We start from the raw sequence: 25447 nt of genomic DNA on the forward strand, positions 1-25447 counted from the left end.
ATATTGATAAAGTCCAGAAAAGTAATTTAAAATAAAACAAGGTTATGCAGTTTTAAGGCTGCATCAATGGGTCCCTTGTTACAACTGTTTAATGTACATATATGTGACAGTCATCAGCATACCCTGTTCTGACACACAGGAAAAAGGCAGGAATAGCAGCCTCATTAACCTGAAAATTCTATCAACCTGAACTGCTTAATGCTCTTTCTTCATATGTAGCTTTCACCTTTACTGCTATTTTGACTCTTGAGTTTTTCATTGAAATGATTAGTCATTTCAAAGCCCAATACAAAGTCATTCCTTTTGCTGGGGTACTGTCCTAAGGAAGTTCCACTCTATTCCTGGGCACTGTTGCTAGGGACAGGAGGAGCCCCTTGCAGATCTCCTGCCCCTGGTGAGATGACACTGGGGCTTCCAGGAGGTGTCTGGGCTGCAGCTCGGGGGCTGCCTATGCTCTTCCCCAACTCCTGCCATCACCATCTCCTGTGCCCCCACACACCTCTCTTGGCACCCAGCACTGCTTCTGGCTCCCTGCCATGGCCATGTCTCCTCCCAGTGTGCAGCACTCCCTGCCAGTGCACATCTCCTCCTGTCTGTCCAAGGCTCTGACTTGCAAAGGCTCCTCCTTTTTCAGCCTGGTTTAAATCCCTACCTCCCCATCTCATGGCTAGTCCAGCCTCCTGATCCCAGTGGTTCTACGCCCTTGCCTAAACTCTTTGTCTGTTCTCAGCTAACTCTAGCAGCAGCATGGTCATACAAATACCTAAAAAAAGAGTACAATTAGGCAGGATTCTTTCCTTCTTGTATTAATCATATCAACATTTTAAGTACTTTAAACTCCTGGAATTTTGAAAGCTGAAAGAATGAAACTTTGAAAATGTATACTTTTTAAAAATAAAAACAATACAACTTTCAAGGTAAAATAGCCAGATTTTACACCCTCCTTTTCTATCAGTTGCTGCTAGATTTACATAGAAATGCGTCTGCATGACAACATTTATCTTCCTCTGTCTTGGCAAAAGAAAAGAGACAGCAGACTCAAATACCTTAGGGATCAGAAGTAGCCCAACAGTGACTGTCACAGTCAAATGTGTGTGTGCAAAGAACAGCATCAGCATCCAGTCAGACTGAAGTCTTGAAGAAAGAATGAATCTGAAAATAGAATTCGGGGTTGCAATTCACTGCATTTCTCCAGTGCATTAGATTAAATATCTTTAGTATTCCTTAGGCTTCTTTTCACTGAATGGCCAAACACAACTGGTTTTGTTCTATACTGCTTTCATACAGACTAAAAATTACATCCACACACTTTCCATATATACTAAAATTTCAAAACATCTCTGAAAAAAAAACCAATCAACAAACCAAAATATAAAAAGAAACAACTGACTTCAAATTATACTGCTTATTCCATATTTCTCACTCTATTGAGCTGTCTCTTTTTGTTTTGTGTATATTGTCACAGTTTCTTTGGCCTGAGTTACGGTAGCTTACGTACATTAAGGAGCTGAAGGGATGGTTTTAGGTTAAGCACATGTGCTATGATGAATTGCAGTGCACTTTATAAACACAGGATGTCCACAGATCACAGCTATTGAGTGCAGCTGATAAGCCATCCAAGGAAGAACTGAACTGAAATGCATTTTAGCAGGGAGCAGAGAAATGATCTTTATAGCAGGACCACACAGCTCACTGCTGTGGGATCCAAGAGCCTGTGAATGCTTGGAAATGAGTGGCTGAACTTCTCAAACAAAACAGTTCCTTGCTGAGCTTTCTAAAGGAGAGGTAGAAGAAGCAGTGCACTTAAAGCTGGGGCATGCTTGGCTTGTCTGCTTTAGTGAGCTCCCAAAGAGCAGTAAGCAGTGCAACGGATGAGCGGATGTGCTGCTGGCTTGCAATTTTCAGGTTTACAAAAATCATTCAGACAGAAATGACATTTGCAACTTATCCAAGTTCACAGATGCACATTTTGAAGAAGCTTTTGTTAACAGAAATAGTTTGGCATGAAACACTGGCTTACATGCTGTAATAATACAGTCATAATTACTTGTTTAATACTTTGTAAATGCAATGTTTTATGAACAGAACAAAATATTCCAATTAATTAATTCCTAGAGACTTCCTGTTGTTTTGGGGCATGAGAGAACATGAGGAGGCTCAGGCCTGAGATTCAGCAAACTGAACACATCTGCACTGATGATGATGACATGAGAAATTGATGGATATAACAAATAACAGAGCAAAAAGTGAACAAAAGTTATAGACAGTGCTATAAGGGATGGCAGGATTTCACAGGTGGTTAATAGGTAGTCATTTGAAAGATGGCCAAACTTCACAGGTAATTGAAGGACCTTTGAGGGAGCAGAACTTGCAAGGTCAGTGGCACTGACCATATAAACATACATAAACAGCAGATAATATTGTGATTACCTAGACAATGGCATCACAGATGCCAAATTTGAATACAGATGTAGGAAAACTGTGATCAATAGGGGAAAAAAAAAAGAGGGTGGGTTGTTTATTTGGAAGACAAGGACTGGGACAGATAGAGGATAAGGTAGGTGGGGGGGAAAAAAGCATGGAAAGAAGGGGGGATAAAATGGCTAGTGACATGTAAGCAAGTTCTCACTGAGCTCTGTACCTGATGTATCTCCCATCTCCTCATTAAATCCTTGTTATGTGTGATACCACTCTCTGCATGCTGCACGTGCAAGTGATGAACAAACCTCAGGCAGCACATGGTGATGGCCCCTGGGAAGACCCAAAGTGTCAGCCCGGGCCCAGCTGCAGAGGAGGAACAGGACTGTGTGTGTTGAACCTGCACTGGCCCCTGTGGCCAGCCAGGTGCTCTGTGACTGCCCCAACGTGGATTTGCTCAACCTGCAATGGAGCCATCAGCAGCCAGATCCATCAGACAGACCGGAGAAAGCACTCACATCCTGATGACCACTGCATTTGGTTAACCTTCAACAGATCCAATCCTCAGATTCTGTGAAGGGTTTTTTGCTTGCTTTATGCTGGACACCTTGGCTGATTAAGGTCTCTATGCCATACTATGCCTCTGAATGCAAAATCACATTTTTAGTAGCCATTCAGACCTAGCAAAGATAGGATTCTATTTGAATGAGATTTTTTTCCATATTAATTTTGGGTTTCTCAGTAATATAAGAGAAAGAGAAATGCAGGAATTTAATACTATGATGATCTGAAGATAATCCAGAATCCTGTTTCTGAAATTAGAATACTTTCAAAGGAAAACAAAATGCAAACACTTCAAGGTTTTATTTAGTGCTGACATCAATCTTCTATGAGCTTTGGGAGTTTTCAAAATGTATGGCTGTCTTGTAGGTGTCCTTCAAGGCTCCAGTACTTTCAACTTCATGACAATTCAGGTATGTCATATAAATCTAAGTTTTACATTTCTGCCCTTTCAATTGCATACAGAATTTGGCAGGAAAGATGGAAGCAAAAAAAAAAAAAAGGAAAAAAAAAAAAGGGAAATGGATTAAGAGTTGTGCGTGCAGAAATGGACATAATCTCAGGAGGGATCCTGGACATTTTTTTCAAACTTTTCTATAAACACTACACAATACTTCTTCAACAAACCAGCATATATCAGATAGATGGGAAAGAATCAATACAAAATGTACGTTAAAAAAAAAAGAAAAGAAGGAAGAATAGGATCAGCAGACCTTAGGCTGCAAGCACAGGATTGTCAATAAGACAAACTGAAAGACTTAATCCCTTTTTGTCTCCTTCATAAGGAATGTATTAAAATGCCACATTTCTCCCTTTTTCCCCTTCTTTCATCCAAGGTTATTTGTCTCCTGTTCTATTGTTAAAAGAAACTTGCAGCCTACAAAAATACCTCTGAACTGTATCTTCTAATATGGCTCAAAACACAGTTTAGGAATATAAATTAATGAGGGAAAAATTGACTGAGAAGCCATCATATTGGTTCTAATAAACTCAAAAGTATTGTAAATGAATTTTACATCTATCAGGAATGAAAAGGAAAATGCTGCCATCAAATAAAGATTTTAAACAATAACTTTGCAGATGTTTGTGTTAGGGAGTATAGATTTTGCATGTATGTGGATGTTGAAATACAGGGTTAGGAGAACGGGAAGGAAAAACAATGGCATGCCTGAAAAATGCAGTGAACTGTGTAACAATGATAAGAGAAAAGAGCACCAGGAAGGAACAGAGATGAAGGATTTACTTTGCTGATGTTTACTCAGAAAAAACCATGAAAGAAAAAATCAAGCAGACAAGGAGAAATGTTAGTGCCAAGACAAAACAAAGAAAAGAGAACGGTATTTGAAGACTCTCAATGAAGTAATGTAAAAAAAAAAAAAAATCTTAGTAGATAAAGTCTGTTAGGAGGCAAAAGAAGGTCTGAGAATGTCAGAAGAAAGTTTTAAGAGGTTTAACAGGATAAGATGAAACTCATGTTTTCTCGCTCTTTTTCTAGGACCGATTCATTTTTACAGGGTACTCTGTAGGAAAGCCAGATTTAGTAAATTTTCATGTAGCCCTAGAAAAGACCCTTATTTGTTTGTTACTACCCAAATAATTTACAAGTATGAAATGCAAAGCTCATTATAGACTCCAGAAGAAACATGGGTTTTATATTACTAATACAGCATCATATGTGCAACAATTTTTTCATGTCAGCATATAAAACACTATGCTTCATGCCCAAACCAGTACAATAATCTTAACATATAGCTGCAGCTCACCAATCTGTTACACATCAGCAAAAGTTCATACAAACCAACATTCTTACCTGCTGTTTCTCTAGGGATACAAAACAGTGAGCGGTATGTAGATGACTGAAGACATACAGTTGTTTTGCTAATTTATCATATATACTGAACTTTGATCTAAGAAAATATCATCTAACTATACTGGAAAAAAACCCTAATTATAAAATTTCATATTCTTGGATCCCATGTGAACAGTTTTAAGTTTAGTAAGGACTTAATTTGCAGAAACAAATATGTATAAGGCCTTCTATTATGCATCCTCTCCCATTCACCCACTCTAAGTTACACCATATGAAACCTGAAAAATAAATGGTTAATTACTAGATCTACAGATCACTTGCCTAATTGTATGGAATATAGCAGAGATAATGAGCTCATTGTGAACTGCAACAGCCATATAACGTGGCTCATGAAATGCTGATGGGACTGTCCGCACTGCATAGCAGAGATAAACACCCCACAAGAGGAATAAAAATTCAGCTGTGAGAAGAACAAAAAGAAATAATTTGCAATTAGTTTTATAGATGGAAGGAAATTTGAAGCACTACAGTATCTTCTGTATGTGTGAGTATCTATGCAAAAACAATACATATGTATATAAGTACATACATAGACAGTCAAACTCTTTTGGATATTGTCACTGTACATGAGATATTTGGGTTTAAGTTCACTCACATCAGAAACTCTTGCGTTCATGGTATTTCAGTTTTTTAATTGACAAACTTTGAGACAATGTCTAAAAATGTCTTGCTTGCTTTTATAGTTGGTACTACAGAAGTCTGACATCACTTCAAATAACAAGTAGTTTTAATTGTAGCTCTGGTTCTTCTTATAGAGGCAAATATAGTGCTATGACCAAACTTAATGCTTTTTAAGACAACACTTTCATTTCAAAGGTTTATAACTTAGATAAAACAAGATATTTTGTGTTAAAAAAAGTCCTCTGTTCAAGACAGTTATTTCTGCTGGCACCCATAATATGACAAGTCACTTCTGAGGGTCTAATGCACTTAAAGCAATGATGTGTTTCTTTTAGGAGAAAAATGAGTGAAGGAAGAAAGGAGAAAAAGTAGGGTGTCTGATCAGCCTGAACTATTCAGTTAGAGAATCTATCTGCACCCAGCAGTACACTGACTTCAGTTTCCAGTGGACAGCCCGATGTGACATCCTTTTGACTTTGATACGAATGATTTCCTAACACCTCAAAAAAAACTCCCAGAAAAAAAAAATTACAGCTCTGTCATGCAGTTATGAGCAGAGCTGGTGCCAGTCCCTCTTGCCTTGCAGTCTGGGTTGACAGTGGCTGAAAGTGTTTGAGTGTCACCCAGTAATGTGCAGTTCCATGTTAGACCCTTACACTGCCAGCACTGCTCCAGACCAGCTTCAGAAACTGTGATCCCATTGCTACTCATACACTGCTTCTGTCCTGTTGAATTTTTGCAACAGAAACTACAATTAAATGCAGTATAATAGAAAACAAATTCTTTTTCAGACCTCTTTTCCCAACAATTTTTCTATACTGTAACTAAATCTGGTGATCAGTGACATCACCCTGTGGAAGTCGTCAGCAAATAATTACTGGTCTGGTTTCAGTAATGACACAAATGCATGTGAACCCCACCATTAACAACAGACTAAAATATAATGTCAGCAGTGGATATCTCATTAGAACACACCCTCCAGTTCCTCCACTTTTCAGAGTCCATGACTGCTATAATATATTCTTATACCATTTTGAAACTTCTACTTTTGCTGTTAATTCCAGTTAAAATAAATAAAGACAAGTCTGGATAAAATTAATTCAGTCACACAGATCTTTCTGTGCAATGACAAGAGTTCAGTTTGAACTCGGAACAACACTTTGCAAACTTCTTAATGAAAAATATATGTCCTATCTCCAAGATCCTAATTTTACTAGAACACATCCTTCATAGACCCAGCAGTCTTACCAGTTACATAAACCCAAACATCTGAAGGGGCATAATCCATCCATATTGATGGTTTTGTGATCTTCCTCACCAAATCCCAACAATAATCAGCTTTTTGCTCTATTGACTAAGTTGATTTGAGGTCTTACTGAGTGTCAAAATGAAAAAAATTCTTGGAATGAATCTTCTGAGACTCTGCATCCCAGCCTGGTTTTGAGCTCAACAAAAGCACACATGCAGGTATGTTTTTCCCAAATTACTCATACACTTGGGCAAACTGGCTGCTACTTCCATTTAATTTCTAGAAAATTAGCTATGCCATAAATGAAGTCTAGCGTTCTGGTTTCTTAAAAACTCCTGCACAGAACAACTTACAAAGCATTCTTGATCCTGAAATCTTTCCTGACCAAGTGGAGTACAAATTCAGCTTCAACAAAATAAGAATAAAGGTTTTTTACAAATCTTAGCAGTCTGGGTTTTTTTCTTTAGGTAGTTGCCTCACATATGCAGAATCATGGCACTGAAATGTATTGCTCTTCAAATGACTGTAATTGACTGCTTTAATTGCTCCCTAATGATTTAGAAGAAATTGAAAACCAGAAAATTGTTAGAATTAGGCTGCTAAAGCCAGATCAATATATCTTACTGTCCTGTCTTCTATGGAAATCCCTCATATGAACACTGTTCAGCAGGGCTCCTCTAACATGCCAGACAATGCCTATTTCCTCATATTTTGCCTTTCATCCAAACTTCCCCTGCTCCCCAACATGAGCAGCAGAACTGAATAGATGAGCTAATTGTGAAATAACAGGCACACTCCACAAAACTACCCATGGTCTGTTCTTCTTCCTCTTTCTCATCTGAAGCAAGAAGAGCCCCAAGTTTCTTTCTGACTGAAAAGATCAGTTACAAATGCTAACAGAGGCCGAGAGTTTGAAAAGGTTTAGCTTTCAAAGAAATAAAAAAATCACATGTAAAATTTGCTGAAGGTATTCTTACTTGAACTAAATAGTGAGGGCCAAATTTTGCTTACTTTTAGAAGAAAAAAATAAAATTGCTGTAATTTTGAATTAGTGGTTTTTGGTTTTGTTTTTTTTTTTTTTTTTTTTTGCATGCAGAGCAAATGAAAAGGAAGAAACCATACGTCCATAAAAAAAAAAACCCAAAAAACCCCAAAAAAACAACAAAACACCAAGAAAACACCAAAAAAAAAAAAACCCACCCCAAAACCCAATGCCTTACAACCCAAACATTTTAATTAGCTAGGCTAAGTAGGAAGGCAGGTAACATCTGATCTCCAGATCTGATTAATTCTGAAAATTTCAGTTTTCATTTTAACAATCATAGTTGCAAGGAGTTCTTAAGACAAGAAGCAATTTCAAAGTATTAATATACTGGAGCATAACAGTAATTTGCACCATTCAGTGCATAATGCTTTTAGAAAAGCTTTACATTTAGAGCAGAGTTGGCATTCCTGTCTGCAGATAATAATTACTGTGACATCTGGTATGGAACACAAATATGGAAGAGCTCTTAAAACATAAGGTAAAATAACAGAGTTCCTTTACTTGCTAAGTCCAACATTACCATAATTTCATCAGCAATGACAAAACAGACTGATAGAAAACCGATTTATTATCTAAACCACTAATTAAACAAATCAAATGTATCATGTAAAAGCTGTGTTTGGGGGGGAAGTTAAGTTCCCATAATTAGTTACAGATGGCTAGTGCAATTTGCAACAAAAATCTGAAGTTGTTATAAATTTTTGCTGTATTTTTTTTTCTACGTGTTCTTTTTACATTCTCAATATAAAGTAAGGTAACATATTAATGTATGTACTGCAATGAATAACAGATATAACTAATGACTGAGATAGATAGATAGATAGATAGATAGATAGATAGATAGATAGATAGATAGATAATTGAGTATATCTGGCCTCTATGCAGCAAAATTCTAATGTACAATTCATATCTCTCTTAGATTGTTTATGGGACACTAGTGACTGCTTTGCACGACATATCTTAAGTAGTCAGTTTCTGTGAAATGTGATATGAAATTTCCATTTTGCTTGCTGAATAATTTTCCATTAGAAGTCTGGTGTAGAAAAGTGACTTTCTGACCACTAAAGGAGTATCTTAGCATACTGCATACTATCAAAAGCAAACTCAAGGCTCGAAACACATGATCTTGTTCCTATGATTTAGCACAAGGCTTTTAAATTATCCCATTTCACATATTAAGCACAAAGACCAAAAAACTTTCCTGTCCATTTCCAAAAAATATTATGGAAATTCCTAGGAGAGAGAGCTGTCAATTGTTCTCTGGACAGAAAATGCATAGTCAAAACAATAAGACATAAAAGAGCTCTGAAATAAACCTTGCAGTAGTTCCTCAATAATTGTCCAAAACAGGCATTCAGATTTGGGAGAAAATCTCTGATAGTAAAGTGGTTAAAAAAAGGCACAGTTGCTTTAAAGGTATAAATGGATGCAGATATGAATGGAAGGTAGGAGATGAAAATATAAAGTGACCTCAATATGTCATGTGCACAAATGAATTAGTCTTTAAATACCTCTCTTCTTAGTCACTACCCACTTCTTATCCAAGAACCTTTTATCTGCTCTTTGCATTATCTGATCAACCTGCTTAGTATATTTTTTGGTGCTTAAAAATCAGGATTCTTCCTTGTCTTCATGACGCTGACTATATTTTTAGAAAATGAAGCAATTTGGAGCACTTAGCTTGATCATCCAATACACTGGGCCAGACTCGCCCGGTGCCACTGTTCTGTCACAACGAAGAGTGTGCCATGTCCACTCACTTGAGATCTTTTTAGGTCACTGCTCATATTCTGCATCTTCTGATAATGAAGGACAATGACATATATCGATAGTTCATGGTTCCGTATGACATATATCATAGTTCATAGTTCTGTATCTGCTTTACAGAAAAGGATGGACTTAGGGTTGTTATTACTGACTTGATCAAACTTTCTCAAAAGATCTGGGTTAATGTATTTTCTAGGTTTTGCTAAACATGCAGTGGTTTGTGTTGCTCTGAGCAGAAGCAAATCCCCACGTTAATCCATTGCTGCTTTCACTCCTGCTATGCAGATGTCTGTACTTCACCTAATCAAGGCTGCCTGATGAAGAAGGCTCTGCAATTTGTTGCAAATGACATTTGGATATCTAGTGAAAGACAGGAAAGACTGCAAGGGGGAAAAGTGGTCTAGCACACATGCACATGCAGTTGACTTGTAACTCTGCTTGTGCCTCAGACTCATATTCTCATGTTCTATGAATATGAAAAAAAATTAGGTCCCCATTCAATCCAAACTTTGCAGAGATCATCATTTTTTGCAGAAGAGGGAGCTTTTTTTTTTTTTGCTATTTGGGTGCCACATACACATTTTTGCTGTGATTTGCAGTAAAAATAAGTATGCAGGGCTGTATTTGTAGCCAGTGAGACCATACAAATGTTGGAAATATATTTGACTAAGCTCTGTAACTGAGCCAAAGGCATTGCAACATGGACAACTATATTAAATGGACCATATAACCCTAATCTCACTGTGCCTCAGCTCTGCCTGTGTAAAATGGGGATAATGTCACCCTGCTATTCAGGACAACAGTGGAAATAAATTTTCCCATATTTGTAAAGAGCTTAAGTCCTAAACTGTGGATTTCCTTCCTGCCATGGTCAGGAGAGGAATGTGAATTATTTAAGACTGTCCTGGTTGCTTCCCAGCCCTCCTACCCTGGCAGAAATGCCTTTCTCTTCATTCTCTTTTTCATGCCAGCCCCTTGGTGAAGATGGCTGTGGGCTCTCTGGAGCCAGAACACCCCTTCCTGTGCTCACTTGCACTCTGCTCTCCAGGAGCTACTTGCAAAAAGAAGACAGCCCTGAAAAATTAAAGCAAATTTTCATGGCTCTGAATGGAGCTTTATGTCTGACCACACCTATTTGTTTAAAAAGCACCACCACAGGCTAAAACCAGGCCACTGCTCCCCAGGGACGGTGACATTAAAGCTGTGACTTGCCTAAGTTCAATTGGTATTCTGAACTCTACACTCTTGGTAAAACAGTACTGTTCCAACAATTATACCGATTTTTCCCCAGGTTTTAAGCTCTAATTACTGATAACCACTCTACTTACATCCATAACACAGCTACCACAGCTCATCTATTTCTCTACCACACTTGACTACATTTTAAATCCCTTTTATTGAAATGAAGTCAGCTATGGATCTGGAAGCGCAGCTCTTCCACCCGTTCATTCACTCAGGGTGCCAGCTGGAGCTGAGCATGCACCATTTTAAAACTGGAAAAAAATTGTGTCCTCAATTGCTCCTGTGCTGCCAGCCAACGCAATCTCTTTCTGCATCGCTGTGTCCAATCTCCCCACCTGGAGAGTTGCACCATGTCATAGGAGAAGCTTTTTTCTTCAGCTGAAAGGATTTTCATATATTTCAATGAACTGTGATTACAAGTCTTTAGTGTTGAGTTATTCCTAGCAAATTATAAATTACCAGAGGTTTATCTGTCTCCCACCATATCTCAGCATCATTTTAATTAGCTATGCACAGTAATAAGGAGAGCTATTTGTGGTAAAATAATTGATGGTACCAGATCAGACTTTTTTTTCCTCCCAGAACTTCCATGGCTTGTGGCTGTGAAGGCTGAGAGAGAAGAGTGGGGTCCTTGGGTTGGTGGGAGGCACAGCATACTCCATACCCCACACCGTCATGAGACTGCCTTGCAGGTCTACTCAAAGTGATGCAAGGGCCATGCAGACCATGGCATGTGGGTCCCATGGCTTCAGGGTGCCCTAGAGATGGCTTTTGCTGGCAATGGAGACATGACCACTGACTTGAGTGTGAGCAACAGACCTAGGAGCCCCACTGCACTAAACACATGCCAGTCTGAGGTCTCTAGGAGCTCCTCTCATTTCTGCACTTCTTTTAACCCTTATACTCCAGCATTTTCTTACTTCCCCTGGAATTACGGCTGTCCTGCCTCATGACTTCCAAAGCTCACTGTTGTTACTAAAGTCAGCTGGACACTCTTCTTCTCACCATGTGCCTCATCAACCTCTTCACTTCTGTGTGGATGAAAGAGGGAGAACTGGATCAGATGAAAACCAACTGAGTATGGGGCCTCTTCTCTCACATCTTAAAGAGGATGCAAGCAAATGCCAATGGCATCCAAGGTATTTAAAGTGTTGAAAAGATTTGGAGCAGTACTAGTAGTGGACTCCACCAAAAAGAGTGGTACAAAGACAAGAGGAAGTCAGAACATTTTCCAGCCTCTCCCAAACCACAGGGGACTTGCAGAAGCAACTAAATATGTCAATCACCAATACACAAACACGTGGCCCAGGCAACACAAACATGGTTTCCTGAGCAGAAATATTTTGTAGAAATCATGCCTAAGTAAAGGTTATGGGATTTCCCTTATCACATAACAGGTAACAAGAAAAAGTAACGTTACAGCAGGGGTCAATGCAATCCAGACCACTAAACCTGGGGGTTCCAGCAGCACTCCCCATCTTTGGTGCTGTCCCTCATCCTCTTCCAGATTTACCTTATCCTAGAGATGAGTGCCATAAAACTGCACAGAGTGCTGGTGATGAAGACTGTGGAAGGACTGCTGAAGAGGTGTACAGGGTGGCAGGAGGAATGGTTTACAAGCAGAAAAGAGACAGAGCTGAAGGTACTTTGTAAAACACTGTTCTTTTTTCTATTTCTGCTGCAAACATTTTATACAACCCTGGCCTTATCACTTAGAATAAGCTTTTCACAAGTGATCACTATTTTTACATGATATACTTTTTGAGTATCCAATGTGAGAAAGGAAGCCAGATCCACACCAGTGCTGAATTCTAAGCATCTCCTGGTTGTGCTTTCCACAGAGGAGCCTATAAACAGTACTCTGAAAAACCAGTCCCTCAATGTCTCAAGACATACACTGAAAATGGATAATTTTGGCTTTAATCTTTGTACATTGATGCTAAGGGGAACATGTTTAAAAATGCCCATTTGGAAATGAACAGTTCTTTATTCATTACATGCTCTGAACAACACACCACAAATATGGCATAGAGCCACATCAAATGGAGCTAACAAAAAGAAATAATAATCACTCATTCACTGAACGCAGCAGAGGGCCTGTAGAAAATTTAATAAAAGTGTCTCATAAGGATGTATTACAATGTACTAGCTCAAAACTGTACAGGCAGTCTTGATGCCCAGTTTGTCAGAGCCTGTCCTGGCACCTCATGCCCTCTTTAGATGCAAAGATTATGTATGTTAAATATCAACAAACGAACAGTGGTAGGGAGTTCTTCTGGGAAAAATCCAAAAATACTCATTTTGTTCCTTTTCCTGGCTGAGAGCATGCAGTGATTATGAGGAAGTTTCATATTTGAAGCCTTCCTGATGCCCAAGACCCAAAGCATGACCTACACATGTGTGGGCCACAGCAGCAGCTCAGCGCAGTGGAGCAGCACTGCTCCTGCCAGCCAGAAATCAAACAGGTGCAGGGGAAATACATCTCCTTATATTTATATATTTATATTTCTATATTTAACTATAAATATACAAATATAAATAAATATATAAAATACCTGTCATTCACTTCTGGTCTAAATAAAAACTGAAAAACACACAGAGAATGTATGGGGGACTTTAGAAAACTTGCCTATCCATTTGGGGTGAAACTGGCCCTCTTGAAGTCAGGATCATCCGCCTGTCAACATTTCTCCTCTGCTTTTTGTTTGTGCTTGTGCATGCATGTTTATCTCTCTGCCTGCCTTTGTCTCCTCCCTGGGGCTTTGTTCATTATATTTATTATATTGTCTCTTTTTCCAGTTTCTGGGAAGCTCTTCTATAACCTGGTATAATATCTGCTACACTTATAGGATGTTTTCCTCTCAGGATAAAGAATAGTAGTTTGATTTGTGACACTGCAAGCCCTTAGGTAGCAGAAGTTTATCACTTGGAGTTGTTTCTAAGTCAAAATCTGACTGTGACAGGTAGAGGTATAGAATATATTTAGGCCATAGGAAAAAGGCTTTGTGGGTGACTATTTTCAAGGCCTCAGGTCTTTCTCTGCAATCTCAGACTGTCAATCATGCCATGGCTTTTCAATGAGACAAATGCCCTGACCTTGAAAGGGATGCAGAAACTAGCACACAGGAAATAAAAGAATAAGGCAAGTAACAAATAAGCTACCCACAAGTATCCAACCCTAAGGAAAATACACACTAACTTACAAACCCAAAGGAAAATACACAGTAACTTACATTACATTATGTAGATAAAGTAAGATTTACTGAATGCTAATTTTTCTCATCAGCATATCACAGAGTACAGAGGCAATACTAGAAACAGTGATAACCATTGTGTATAAGTCCCTACATCTCTCACAGAGACCATCCTCTTAGACTTAATGGAAATGTAAATATAAAACATTCACTGTAATAAAAGTCTCCGGAGATAGAGTCTAAGTAGCATGATTAGTATGGGAAATGCTTCATAAATCCCAATTCCAATAATCTCTGGTAGCATAAAGGATTCATCTCATTATGACTTTCTAGCAGAGCCTTGTTAATTCTCACTTCACTAATCTGTGACCTTGAAAATTTCCTGTCTGCATTTCAGTGAAGTGTTGACAGCCAAGTGAAATAGGGAAGTATTCCAGCAAGGGCTACAAGTGACAGAATATATTGCAAAACACTCACTAGATTTATATAAAATAATGTGCCTGAAAAAATTAAATTAAATAACAAGTCTTCAATAAATTACCATCCACCACTTTTATTTTAGCATTTGAAATCAAATAGCAAATCTATTTACTTATTTATAATTTATTACATATTATATTTTGCAAGGTTGCTGCCATAGGAAAAAAGGGAATTCTGTGCTAAGGATATTACTTCTGACACATTTCTGAGATGAACTATCTTAAGTTTGGGACTAGTTCCTACTGACTGTAAGATTTTCAGGCTGCTATTAGCAATAAAAATCTTGAAGTCACATGCACACACAGATACACACATATAAATATATATATAGACCTCACACGTTACTACAGTCTTGTAGGTGTACATCTCCTGGTACCACTAAGACTGGATAGTTTATTGAAAAGTTGCATAATTCTGTTTATGGGGTAGTGTGGATAAGAAGACAAATTGACTGAACAAAAGAAATTCTGCCCTACTTTCCAGGCTTGAGAGCTCACTTTGCTTCTACTACCCCTGAGTGCATTTTGAAACACATTAAAAACTCTTCTAAATGTAAACATACCTTAAAAAGCAATCCTTGCTTTTTTTCAAAACTTGGCAGACAACAACTTACATGATTTTTTGCCAAAATATATGATTGATCAGAATTGGGTCTTAAGATCTGAATTATTAATCCCTACACCACCAGAATTATAAACCCCAGAGACTAAAACATTTGTTGCCATTATGCAAAAGCTACCACTATCAAAATATTAATAAAACTACACTGTCAAATGCACCAAAATTTTGATTCAAAATGGGTTAGTGCAGATAACAGCATCAAGTGTTTCACATTTAATTCTTTTTTGTTAACTTTATGACATCTCTGCCAATGCTACCATTCCATTACTGCAAAAAGAACCAAAAAGGACCCAAATTGAGAAGCATTTTAAAACATGCTCCTTTCTACTCTTTTCTGCATGGTTTACTAGTGAGCATATTGACAGATGGGGTAGCCCTGTGCCTGACTGCCTCTGAGATCATACAGAAAGGAGAGGAAAGCAGAGGACGAGGCACCTTGGAGCCATGGAAGCTCCTCTGTGAAGCTGGCAGCAGTGTTTTGTCAAACACTGATTTTCTGTACGCCAGTCTCAGAGAAAACACTTCTGTCCCTCTCATCTGCACTCTCATGTGGAGAAGCCACCATTATCTCTCCCTAATCCTCAGTAGCAGAGCTCTGTTGGTGGGATGTCCATGAGAGACATAGGGAAAGGGCAGAAAATCAGGAATTTATTTCATATTTCAAAACACTGAAGTATTTGAGACAGTGGGTGGCTAGCTTGGTCTGTACAAGCAACACTGGCTCAAGGTAGAAGCACTGTGTGGGAGCAAGCACATCACACTGTTTCGCTGAACCCTGGCACAAGAACCCACTGTTTCTTAGAGACTTAAGGAAACAATAATTAATCCTTTCTTGCTTTATATGACTTCTGCAAGGTGTCATTTTTACTCCTGCCTATTCCATGCACTGAAAGCACATCTAACAAATACATCAAGTTGGTGCATTTGATGTTCATTTCCTATTCCCTGTATTTTGATACCAATTTCTGTAAGGTTATGAATGAGTGGTGTTGGAAGTTCTTTCCCTCCTCACACAAGAACTCTGGCCAGTTCTGTGGTGCAAAATCAAAAGACCTTCATTAAATTAGTCACAATTTCTCACTTCAATAGTAGAAAACCATTGAAAAGCTCCAATAGTAGAAGAGCTACTCCTTCCTTCTGCCTTCAAAGGTGAAATGTCTTGAGCACCCATCATTTTGCTACTACAATCCAAGTTACAAACCTTTGAAAGTCATTGAAGTGTTACCCATTTTATTTTACTTCTCAGCCCATTTAAAAAACCTATATGCTGATATTTTACTGCTGTACTTCTCACATATTAGGCAGACTGACAAAACTTTAGGATATTCTAAAAGAAGAAAAATTAAAAGGCAACCAAGCTTTATTATAGAAATTAAAGACAAGCTAGAAAATTAACCTACCAACAGCCATCATGTAATCCCAGCGGTCTATGAGGCACATATTGAAGATCAGATGGTCAGATGTTTGCCCTTGACCAATGAGTGGAATGTTTCTCTCCAAATTTTGGGTTATTGCAGAAGTCCAGCCAATGAGAAACCAAAAGACTACCAGAAGAATAACAGACAGCATCCTCATCACTCTCCCACCTGTCATATATGGAATACGCTGAGCCGTTCGGGACAGGAATACCTTCAAAACCCTGAAAAATTCAGACAGTGCAGAATTGAGAAGAGCAGTAGTAGTGTCATAGGAATTAGACTTTCATTTTATTTCAGTTTATTTAAAAAACAAATCAACAGTCTTTCCTGACAGTATGTACATGAATGAAGTTTGGAACATTATTACTTTCGTATTAATCATATTTAAATGGAACTGATTGCTGCCCAGAGAATGTTACGTAGCAATAATAGAAAATATTAGCTATGCTTATGTTAGAGACACACATTTACAGGCTGTCTTGTCAAGCTGTTTTGTACATTCCATCTCCCAGTGGAAGATTTCTGTCTTTGAAAGATGAAAGGTCATTTCCATAAACAAGCAACCACGTATGTGAGATTTTATTCTGCTTTGATGCTGTCTACTCATCACCAATCCTGATATTTCTGAAGAACAAATTAACACTTAGATTTTTTTGCCACTGAGTTTGATGCTGCTGAGACAATAATCTACTCATTGTAGAAATAATTATAGAAGGCACTTCACTAATTAAATGGGGGTTGATTTGTTTAGAGGCAACAACATGTTTTTTGAGCTAGGACAGAGCCAACATAAGAAAAGCCACACCACACATCAGCACTTATATAACATAACAGCTATTGAACAAACATGTAACACCTTAAAAATAATTGCACTTACTATCAAGATAAATTTATTCCCACAAGAACTGTTCAAGGAAATAGCACCTGCATTTTCTATCCATCACCACCCTCTAATGCAGAAAAAGTTCCTCTTAGGAGCATGAGAACAACCAAAATTTGAGGAAATCCCCTTGGGAAGAAGGAGTAGTTTGATTCTTCATGTAGCACAAAATATCTCTCTGTGCTGCCTGCACCATGGGATCTGCCAGAAGCATCTTCTGGGAGCATTGTAGTGTCTTGCCTTGGCCCCGCTAAGCTAACAAGGATGAGCACTGAGGAAAGGCTGTCATGAAAGTTTTTATGTACCCAGACTGTTAGAAGCAGAAGAGCTGAAGTTTAAAGGCTATTTTACACACTGGGGTGAGGAGTCTTTCACAGCTAAGAATTCAACTGTTTCAGTGATTTTGTCCTCAAAACCACAGTGGTTCCTGACTCCTGAGCACGAGCTGAGCATATATATGAAGAGACAAATTATCATTGAGGTTTCAGTATCATGATTATTTTTTTTCCAAAGTTTATTTATTAAATGCCCTTGTCAGCTCTTAAATTATTTCAGTGTACCAAGCATCAAGCCACCTCCCAAGGTAGTCAACAACCAGGCCTGCCTTTTCAGCAATACAAAACCACACTTCAGATTAACATTTATGCTTATATTTTGCTGAGAAAAGGCAGAAGCAGTGCTGCCTCTCAAACAACTAATACAGCAGTGTCTTAAAGGCAGAAGCACAAAAGGTTTTCCACATCCGTAACAATGAATCAGCATTTGACTACAAACACAGCCTTCACAGTGTGCATTAGGTGAAGTCAGAGATCTGAATATGTTCAACATTATTCAGCTGTTTCCCTCCCAACAGTCGCTCCACAGGGAGTCACAGTTTTTGATCTTCCCATGTTTGATAGATGTTCTGCTCTCCCTTTACAGATGCTAAGTGCTTTATGTTGGAAGCAGACTCCCAAAGACTTCATCCAGGAGAGACAGAAAACTCTGCAGATGCAAGGCAGGCTACTTCCCTCTGCATTGCTCAGCCACAGCACTACTGTTTCAGGGCAGCATTGGTGAACCCTTGTTTTCTAAACAGTAAATTCCTGATTTTTTTCTAAAATCTGGAAGCAAAGGCTTCCCTTCTCCCCGTTGTGAATGCTGGTCAATAGTTAGCTTCTCTGAAGGGAAGAAAAATGTATTATTTTTGTAATGAACTGGAAAAAATTACAGCTATAGTTTGTCATTTGAGAAAAATCTCATCGCACATTTTTATGAATGTTGACTTATTAGTAAAATCACACAAACCAGCTGAGAACTATTAGAAACTTTTTGTATTTTGTCTCCAAATTAAATTCTTGATGATTCTGCTGAAAGTCAACATGTGAGCCTATTTTGGGCATAATAAGGCAGAACCCATTAGATTTTTTTTCATTACTAGTTCATTAACTGCTGCCTGTGAGACAGGTTTCTAAGGGAGAGGTGTGGGCTGCTGTTATGTTACTTACCTAAGCACAATGAAACAAATAATACTTTGCAATACAGCAGTCAAACTCTCTCCAATTTAGATCAAATCACATTTCTTTTTTTGCCCTCTTTTTCACAAAAATAAGCATCCCCCACCACAATAATTTCTACCTTGGACTCCAGGAATGTTCTCAGATGCTACCTAATTTATGAATATAGATGTAAGAGATTCAAGTTCCTGAGCAAATTAAAGTTAATTATGAGTATCAAGTAAGGCAAACTGGATAGGCTCCTCCTTCTGCCCTATCTACAGCCAAAATTACTGGCAGTGCCAGTCAGTGCTCTGGTAGAAGCTCAGGGGTCTGTTTGAGACATATGGTCTCTGATCTAAAGCAGAAGAGAAAACCATATTCCTCAGCATCTTCTAGCTATACTCCTACCTAAAACCACTCAGCATATGAAATTCACTTTTCTGCACTGTTGTTGGATAATTGAACAATCATTTCCAGTGACATGTCATCAGTTCTGTTTACAGGCAGATCAGACAGAACAGTGCAATGCATTTTACCTGCTTTTCTGGAAGACACAGCTGCCTTCGAGGAAAGCTTTGACTCCCAGACAGCTACAGCCAGGATAAAAGCTGATATGCAATAGCCATTCCTTTTACAGAGGAAATAGAAGGTGCAGTTCAGGCTGAATGAGCTGCCTGGAGACCACAGCACGTAACTCCCAACTCTGCTGGCTGCACCATCAAGTCTGGGGAGAATTAAGCTACGTGGTCTGAGGATTTTCTATGGGGTGCTTGGCTCCATATAAATGGAGAAGGGGAAGGCTTGGTTGCAAACACTTAGAGCCAAGGGAAGCTCAACAGCTGGGAAGGGAAGCGATGCTGAGAGTGGACTGGCTGGGATCACCAGCTTGGAAACATCAAGTGAAGCATATGGCTGCTACTGTAGTTATATCCTAAGATGTAGTGTGAAACCTTAGAAAAGAAATAAAACCATATTAAATTTGCATGTCACATCAACAAAAAGGTGGCCCCCAAACTACCACTGACTGCATAAACAGCAGGAACTACAGGTGAAGGATCCTGCTTTGACAGCAATGACCTAGCACAGTTTGTTTATTTTTTATTTCTAGCATCTGTCATTTTGTGACTCAACTGAGTTATTCTGTCAAACTGCTCTGTTCCAGACTAGTGATTTTTATTATGATACAAAAGCTACATCAGAAAGATAATGGGTCAAGCCCTTTGGAAATGTATTGCCCTCCTACAGTGCAGGGATTTTGTCTTACTTACTTTTCTGGACTAACACTGAATATGCCACTAGTTACTTTGAGTTAGTAAACTTATGTGATTCCACTAAAAGTGAAAAGGTATCAGTGGGACATGTATGGCACCATGTCAATACAAAAGAGCACCTACACTTCACACTCAACACACAGACACATACACATATACTGAGTGCAGGTATCATTTCCACATCAGGAAAGATGACTGAATAAAGAATATCAACATTTAACACCCAAGACCTCAGGAATTATATTTAGATAGACTCATACGATGACTAAGAATAAAACCCAACTGAGAAATGAGCAGCTTTTTAAACAACTTCGCAGCTGAAAGCATCCAAATTAGTCATTGTCTGCTTCCCAAGTGATTTCTCAAGACCTCAGCACAGAACAAGCTAGAAGTGCACCGCTGAAGAGAATAGTCTTATGGGACGATCTTTTGCTTTACTGATTCTGACCACACTGAACCTGAGCAAACCTGGACTGAGAGACATGCCATGTCACCAACAGGGCAAGATCTGCATCATATGCATCATGTCCTATCCAGTGAAAATATACAACAACTAGAAAAATAAGTTTTGGCAATTACGTGGGTGTATGGATACTTCTGAAAGCCCCCATCTTCTGTGTAGCCAGCAAGCTTGGCCACATATCACTGACAGACATCAATTTATCTCAATTCCTTTACACTACACATACAACACCTTACAGTGAAAACATGAAATCTCCCACATTTTTTATTTCAGGAAAGAATTTCATAATAGCAAATACATGTCAAGAACATTGCCATGAAAGACAATAAATGCTTAGAAGAATTGACTAACCCATCCAAATGCACTGGATTTTGTAATAGGTAACAGAGCACAAGTGTGTCTTTGTGGCCAAGAATGCCATTGGTGTCCTGGGGTGCATTAGGAAGAGCTTGCCAGTGGGTTGAGAGAGGTGATCCTGCCCCTCTGCTCAGCCCTGGTGAGGCCACATCAGGAGTGCCGTGTCCAGTTCTGAGCTCCTCAGATAAGAGACACACCGAGCTCTGGGAGTGGGTCCAGCTGGGGTTTGCAAAGATGATTGGGAGACTGGAGCAACTCTTTTATCAGGAAAGGATGAGGGAGCTGAGCCTGTTCAGCCTTAAAAAGAGATGACTGAGAAGGGACCTCATCAGTGTCTGTCAGTATCTGAAGGGAGGATGTCAAGAGGATGGATCCAGGCTCTCCTCAGTAGTGCCAAGCAATAGGACAAGAGGCAACTGATGCAACTGATGAGGCAACTGATAAGGACAAGAGCAGAAACTGATGCACAGGAAGTTCCACCTGAATAGAAAGAAGAAATTCTTCACTCTGCAGGTGGTCACACTGGAACAGGTTGCCCAGAGAGGCTGTGGAGTTTTCCTCACTGAAGATATCCAAGAACCACCCGGATGCAATCCTGTGCAATGTGCCCAGGGATGACCCTGCTTAAGCAGGGAGGCTGAACCAGATGACCACTGTGGTCCCTTCCAACCTGACCCACTCTGTGATTCTGTGAAGGCTGGTCTGCACACTGAGGCCACTAATGGTATCATAGACTCGCTCCATAGTTACAAGGTAAAATACAGGTACCAATAGTACTGGAAATGGGGAGGGAGATCATGCTGCAGAATTGTTTCCCCTGTACTGGAGGTGTACCTGATTTCAAATCCTTACCTGGAGGTCTGTGTTCAATAAATGACAATATTAATATGTGAGGATATATTAACAGTACAATGAAACTTCCCAATCAGACAATTTTGTGCATTGATTAATGAGAGAAGCAGTGCTATTTCTGAAACACTTTCTGCAATGTTTCTGCTGCAGAAACATTTTCTGCGACAAATTGTATTTATTTTCAAAAATGTGATTTTGAAAGTAGAGTTTCCTTCACATCTTCCCTAGAGTTTTACAGTGATTTGCTATTGTGGAAAATTAACGCAATACAAATTTATAATGTATGGCTAGAATAACAAGCTGCGAGGATGTATTTTACCTCAGTGCCTGGTAAAATCTACCTCTAGTAAGCAAAGAGACATGTCATGCTTAATGCTAACCTACTCTGCACAGTGGTTTTCTAGATTATTAGTTTAAATGCTACACATATAAAGGTAATCCTACAGTGCTTGAATGAAAGTTCCCTTTCTAGATAAACACTGACATAATTTCCAGGAGTTTGAGCAGACTGAGGAAGGTGGGAGGGAAACCACATGCAGCTCAAGGAAAGGCTCTGCGGATTGGGAGGCTGCAGGACAACAAGAGATCTCCCACTGCAGTCAGAACCACTCACTCCCATGTAAGCAGCACTGGACTAACATTTTCTTGCATATTTAATACCATAGAAAAGGTCTAAAAATATTATTTGCTTTGATGGAAGTTTATTCATTTGAAGTAGCTTTTGTCTGCCAATCTGTAGGCTAAGCCAATCTATACCGAGCAAACAATGTTATTTCTTTAAGTGTAGCCAAGGATTCTGACATTTTTCATGCTATTCATAGGTTTTATTTTCTCCTTTCACCTGCAAGTCTAAATTCCCATCTGAGAAAAGCTCAATTTCCTGGTGGATTGTAGAACAAAAAGCTTTCTCTGCCTGCAGGCAGTTCCAAGAACTGCAGCTGGAATCTTTTGACAGACCAGCGGAGCTTTGCTTTTCCGCAGTGCCTCCTTGCTTCCCAGCTCACTGCCCTGCTGCCTGCATCTGTTCCAGCTGCCTCCCAGCTCCCAATGCAGGAGATATTGAGGCTTCTGCCTGTGTGTGTTTGTGTTGCTTTTTGAAGTGCTTTTGTTTATATCAACATATCATCCAGGTAGGTCTCAGCAGAAATGGCCACTCCTCACAGGATTTGCCATCCTGAATGTGTGCTGATGGATGTATTAAGCACTGGGGAGTTGAGAGGTAAGAAGGCTCAACAAGGGGACTTTCCATGTCACGTAACTAGGTTTCAGTGATGCAGACCAAGTCTCCTTATTTATTAAATCCTCATCTGCTTTGTGCTAATTATCTCTTCTAATAAACCACTTACTGCAGTAATACCCCCACGAATCCTGCTGAGATTAGCAGAACTACAGAGTGACAGTGAAATGTCTGACACACCACTGTCAAACTCTGGTGAGACAGAGCTGCTACAGAGCATACCATAAACCAATAAATAAAAAGCCCACTAATCTGTCCCCAGACAGCTAGCAGTGACATATCACACAGTGATTTGGTTTGGAAGGGACCTTAGAGATTTTCTCATTCCACCCTGGTGACATGGGCAGGGACATTTTCCACTAGACCAGGTTGATGAAAGCCCCATTCAAGCTTGAACACTTTAATGTCTCCTCTTTGTCAACTACTTGGGCTTAAGGTTACATCACTTTTAGATGCCTAGTTACATCAGTTCTAGATGCCTAAAGTTCTGAAAATCCCAGGTCCTTGGGATAGGTACAAAGCCATCTCTTTCCAAGTCTGCTATTGAATGGTTAACATAGCAATTTCAATACTTTCCTCCAGACAGATATGTTTAAATAACCACATCCCTCACTCAGTGAAAAATGAGGTCAGCTCCTCAGACAATTTTCTACATAAGCAAACCAATCTTGTTGAAGTCTTTCCTTCATTCAGATTTGTAGTGATTTTGTGACAAAAACTTTCCTTCAGAGATCCTCAAGACTCCTGCTGCTAGTAGTTTGGTCTAAAACTTCAGCCTATATAAGGTCTGGCTAAGTTAATTACTTGCTTTTTAAAATTCATCAGGTGGTTATTATCTCTTTTGCAAATCAAAAGCGATTGAGTTCTTTACCCTTATCAAAGATTTTCAGAAGAGGCAGTACAAAAGATCTCAAGGTCACTATTTATCAGGAAGCTTACACTGTGAAAACAGATGCAAAACCTGCCTCCTGGTAATCTTTTTCTACAACAGGTCAAGAACATTTTCAAGGCTTTCATTCTAAAATTTCCTTCACAGACTGTTGTGGAGTTGAATGTACAAAAGGCATCTCCCCTTGTGAACCTGGCTCACAATGTTTCATTTAACAAAGGCTGATGAGTAAAACCAGCTGGGATGAAAAATTCCCCTCCTAGTTAGTGCTGCTCTATCTAACACTGCTCCTCTACCACTGAAAACATTCACATACAATTTCAATAACCTTTTCAATTTTCAGAGGCATTTTTATACCATCATCAATAAGGTAGCTAGGCAAAACTTCATGCCAAAGCTTGCACTTTTGTTCTTAACGTAATCATACTACAAACAGGGAAAGTCTTGAAATGAATAAAACCCAAATCCAAACCCAAGTAAATTGGAGAGTGGCTATTTCTATTGATGTAGACAGATCATGGTGCTAATAACACCAAGGATGGGGTTTCTTCCCCTCATGGGCCATTCACTTGAGAGCTGGACTTGATTATCCTTGGGGGTCCCTTCCAGTTGAGAATGTTCTGTGATTTTATTTCATTTCTTCTCCTCCTTAAGTTCACTGGCAAGCATTGTACTTCTGATCAGAGAATGATAAGCCCCACTTTAAAAAGGCAGCACTTTTCCAGTATTTTTAATGTGGCCAGAAAACCAAAACACCTCACTCCTTTTAAGCTAACGATGATAAATATTCTGGTCCATTTGCATGATGTGAAAAGTTGCCTCTTTAATAAAGATGTAGCAATCCATTGCAGCTGTCCTATGTTTTTCACCACTCCTATAAATGTATTAGAATAATTTATTCAGGTACTATACAAGAAGAACCTAAGGCTTTTCACTGGATCAAAAAATAGTGAATAAAAATTTACTGGACTTGAGTGAATTATAATTCACTCTGCTAGCAGCCATTTATTCTGGACTGAACGACATATCCATAGCATATTTACAGATCACTATACTTTGTTTTTTGAGAACAGCACTAAACATTAGTCAGCAGCTGAAGGAAAACAATCATCATTTCACAGTTAAATTTTTTTTTCATGTTCACAGATAGACATCACGTTGTTTTACCCTTTATATCAGTGGTAGGCACATTCTTCTCTCTTTCAGGATTTTTCATAGAGGAGCACAGAGGAAAGAAAGAGAAAACAATTTCTATTTCTGTTCCTTGTTTTTCCCATGTGGAATATGTTTGGAGAATTGTTTACCTGGGGTGATTGCTTGATTGGATTCTGGTGAGGATTGTTTGAGCCTGATGGCCAAACCAATCCACCTGTGACTGGACTCTCACAGGAGGGCCAGGAGTTGTGAGTTAGATTTGGTAGTTAGAAAAAGTCAGTTTCTAGTTTTAGTATCTCCTTTAAATAGTATATTAATATATTATCGTATACTTATAATAAAGAAATCAGTCAGCCTGCTGAACTGGAGTCAGACATCA

The 25447-nt window shown here is 39.0% G+C and overlaps 1 protein-coding gene across 2 annotated transcripts in view; it reads right to left on the reverse strand.

The window, feature by feature from the left end:
* The window catches only part of GPR158 (G protein-coupled receptor 158), a 191811-nt gene that overhangs the window by 7514 nt on the left and 158850 nt on the right, over positions 1-25447 (reverse strand). For both annotated transcript variants that reach the window (XM_041714383.2, XM_041714382.2), the window contains exons 7-9: positions 16469-16707; positions 5111-5249; positions 1047-1152 (exon numbers count right to left, since the gene is read on the reverse strand). In XM_041714383.2, the coding sequence (XP_041570317.2) occupies positions 1047-1152; positions 5111-5249; positions 16469-16707 (484 nt within the window). The remainder of the gene's footprint in view (positions 1-1046; positions 1153-5110; positions 5250-16468; positions 16708-25447) is intronic.

The sequence above is a fragment of the Taeniopygia guttata genome, chromosome 2 (genome assembly GCF_048771995.1).
Source record: "Taeniopygia guttata chromosome 2, bTaeGut7.mat, whole genome shotgun sequence".
Classification (NCBI taxonomy): Eukaryota; Metazoa; Chordata; class Aves; order Passeriformes; family Estrildidae; genus Taeniopygia; species Taeniopygia guttata.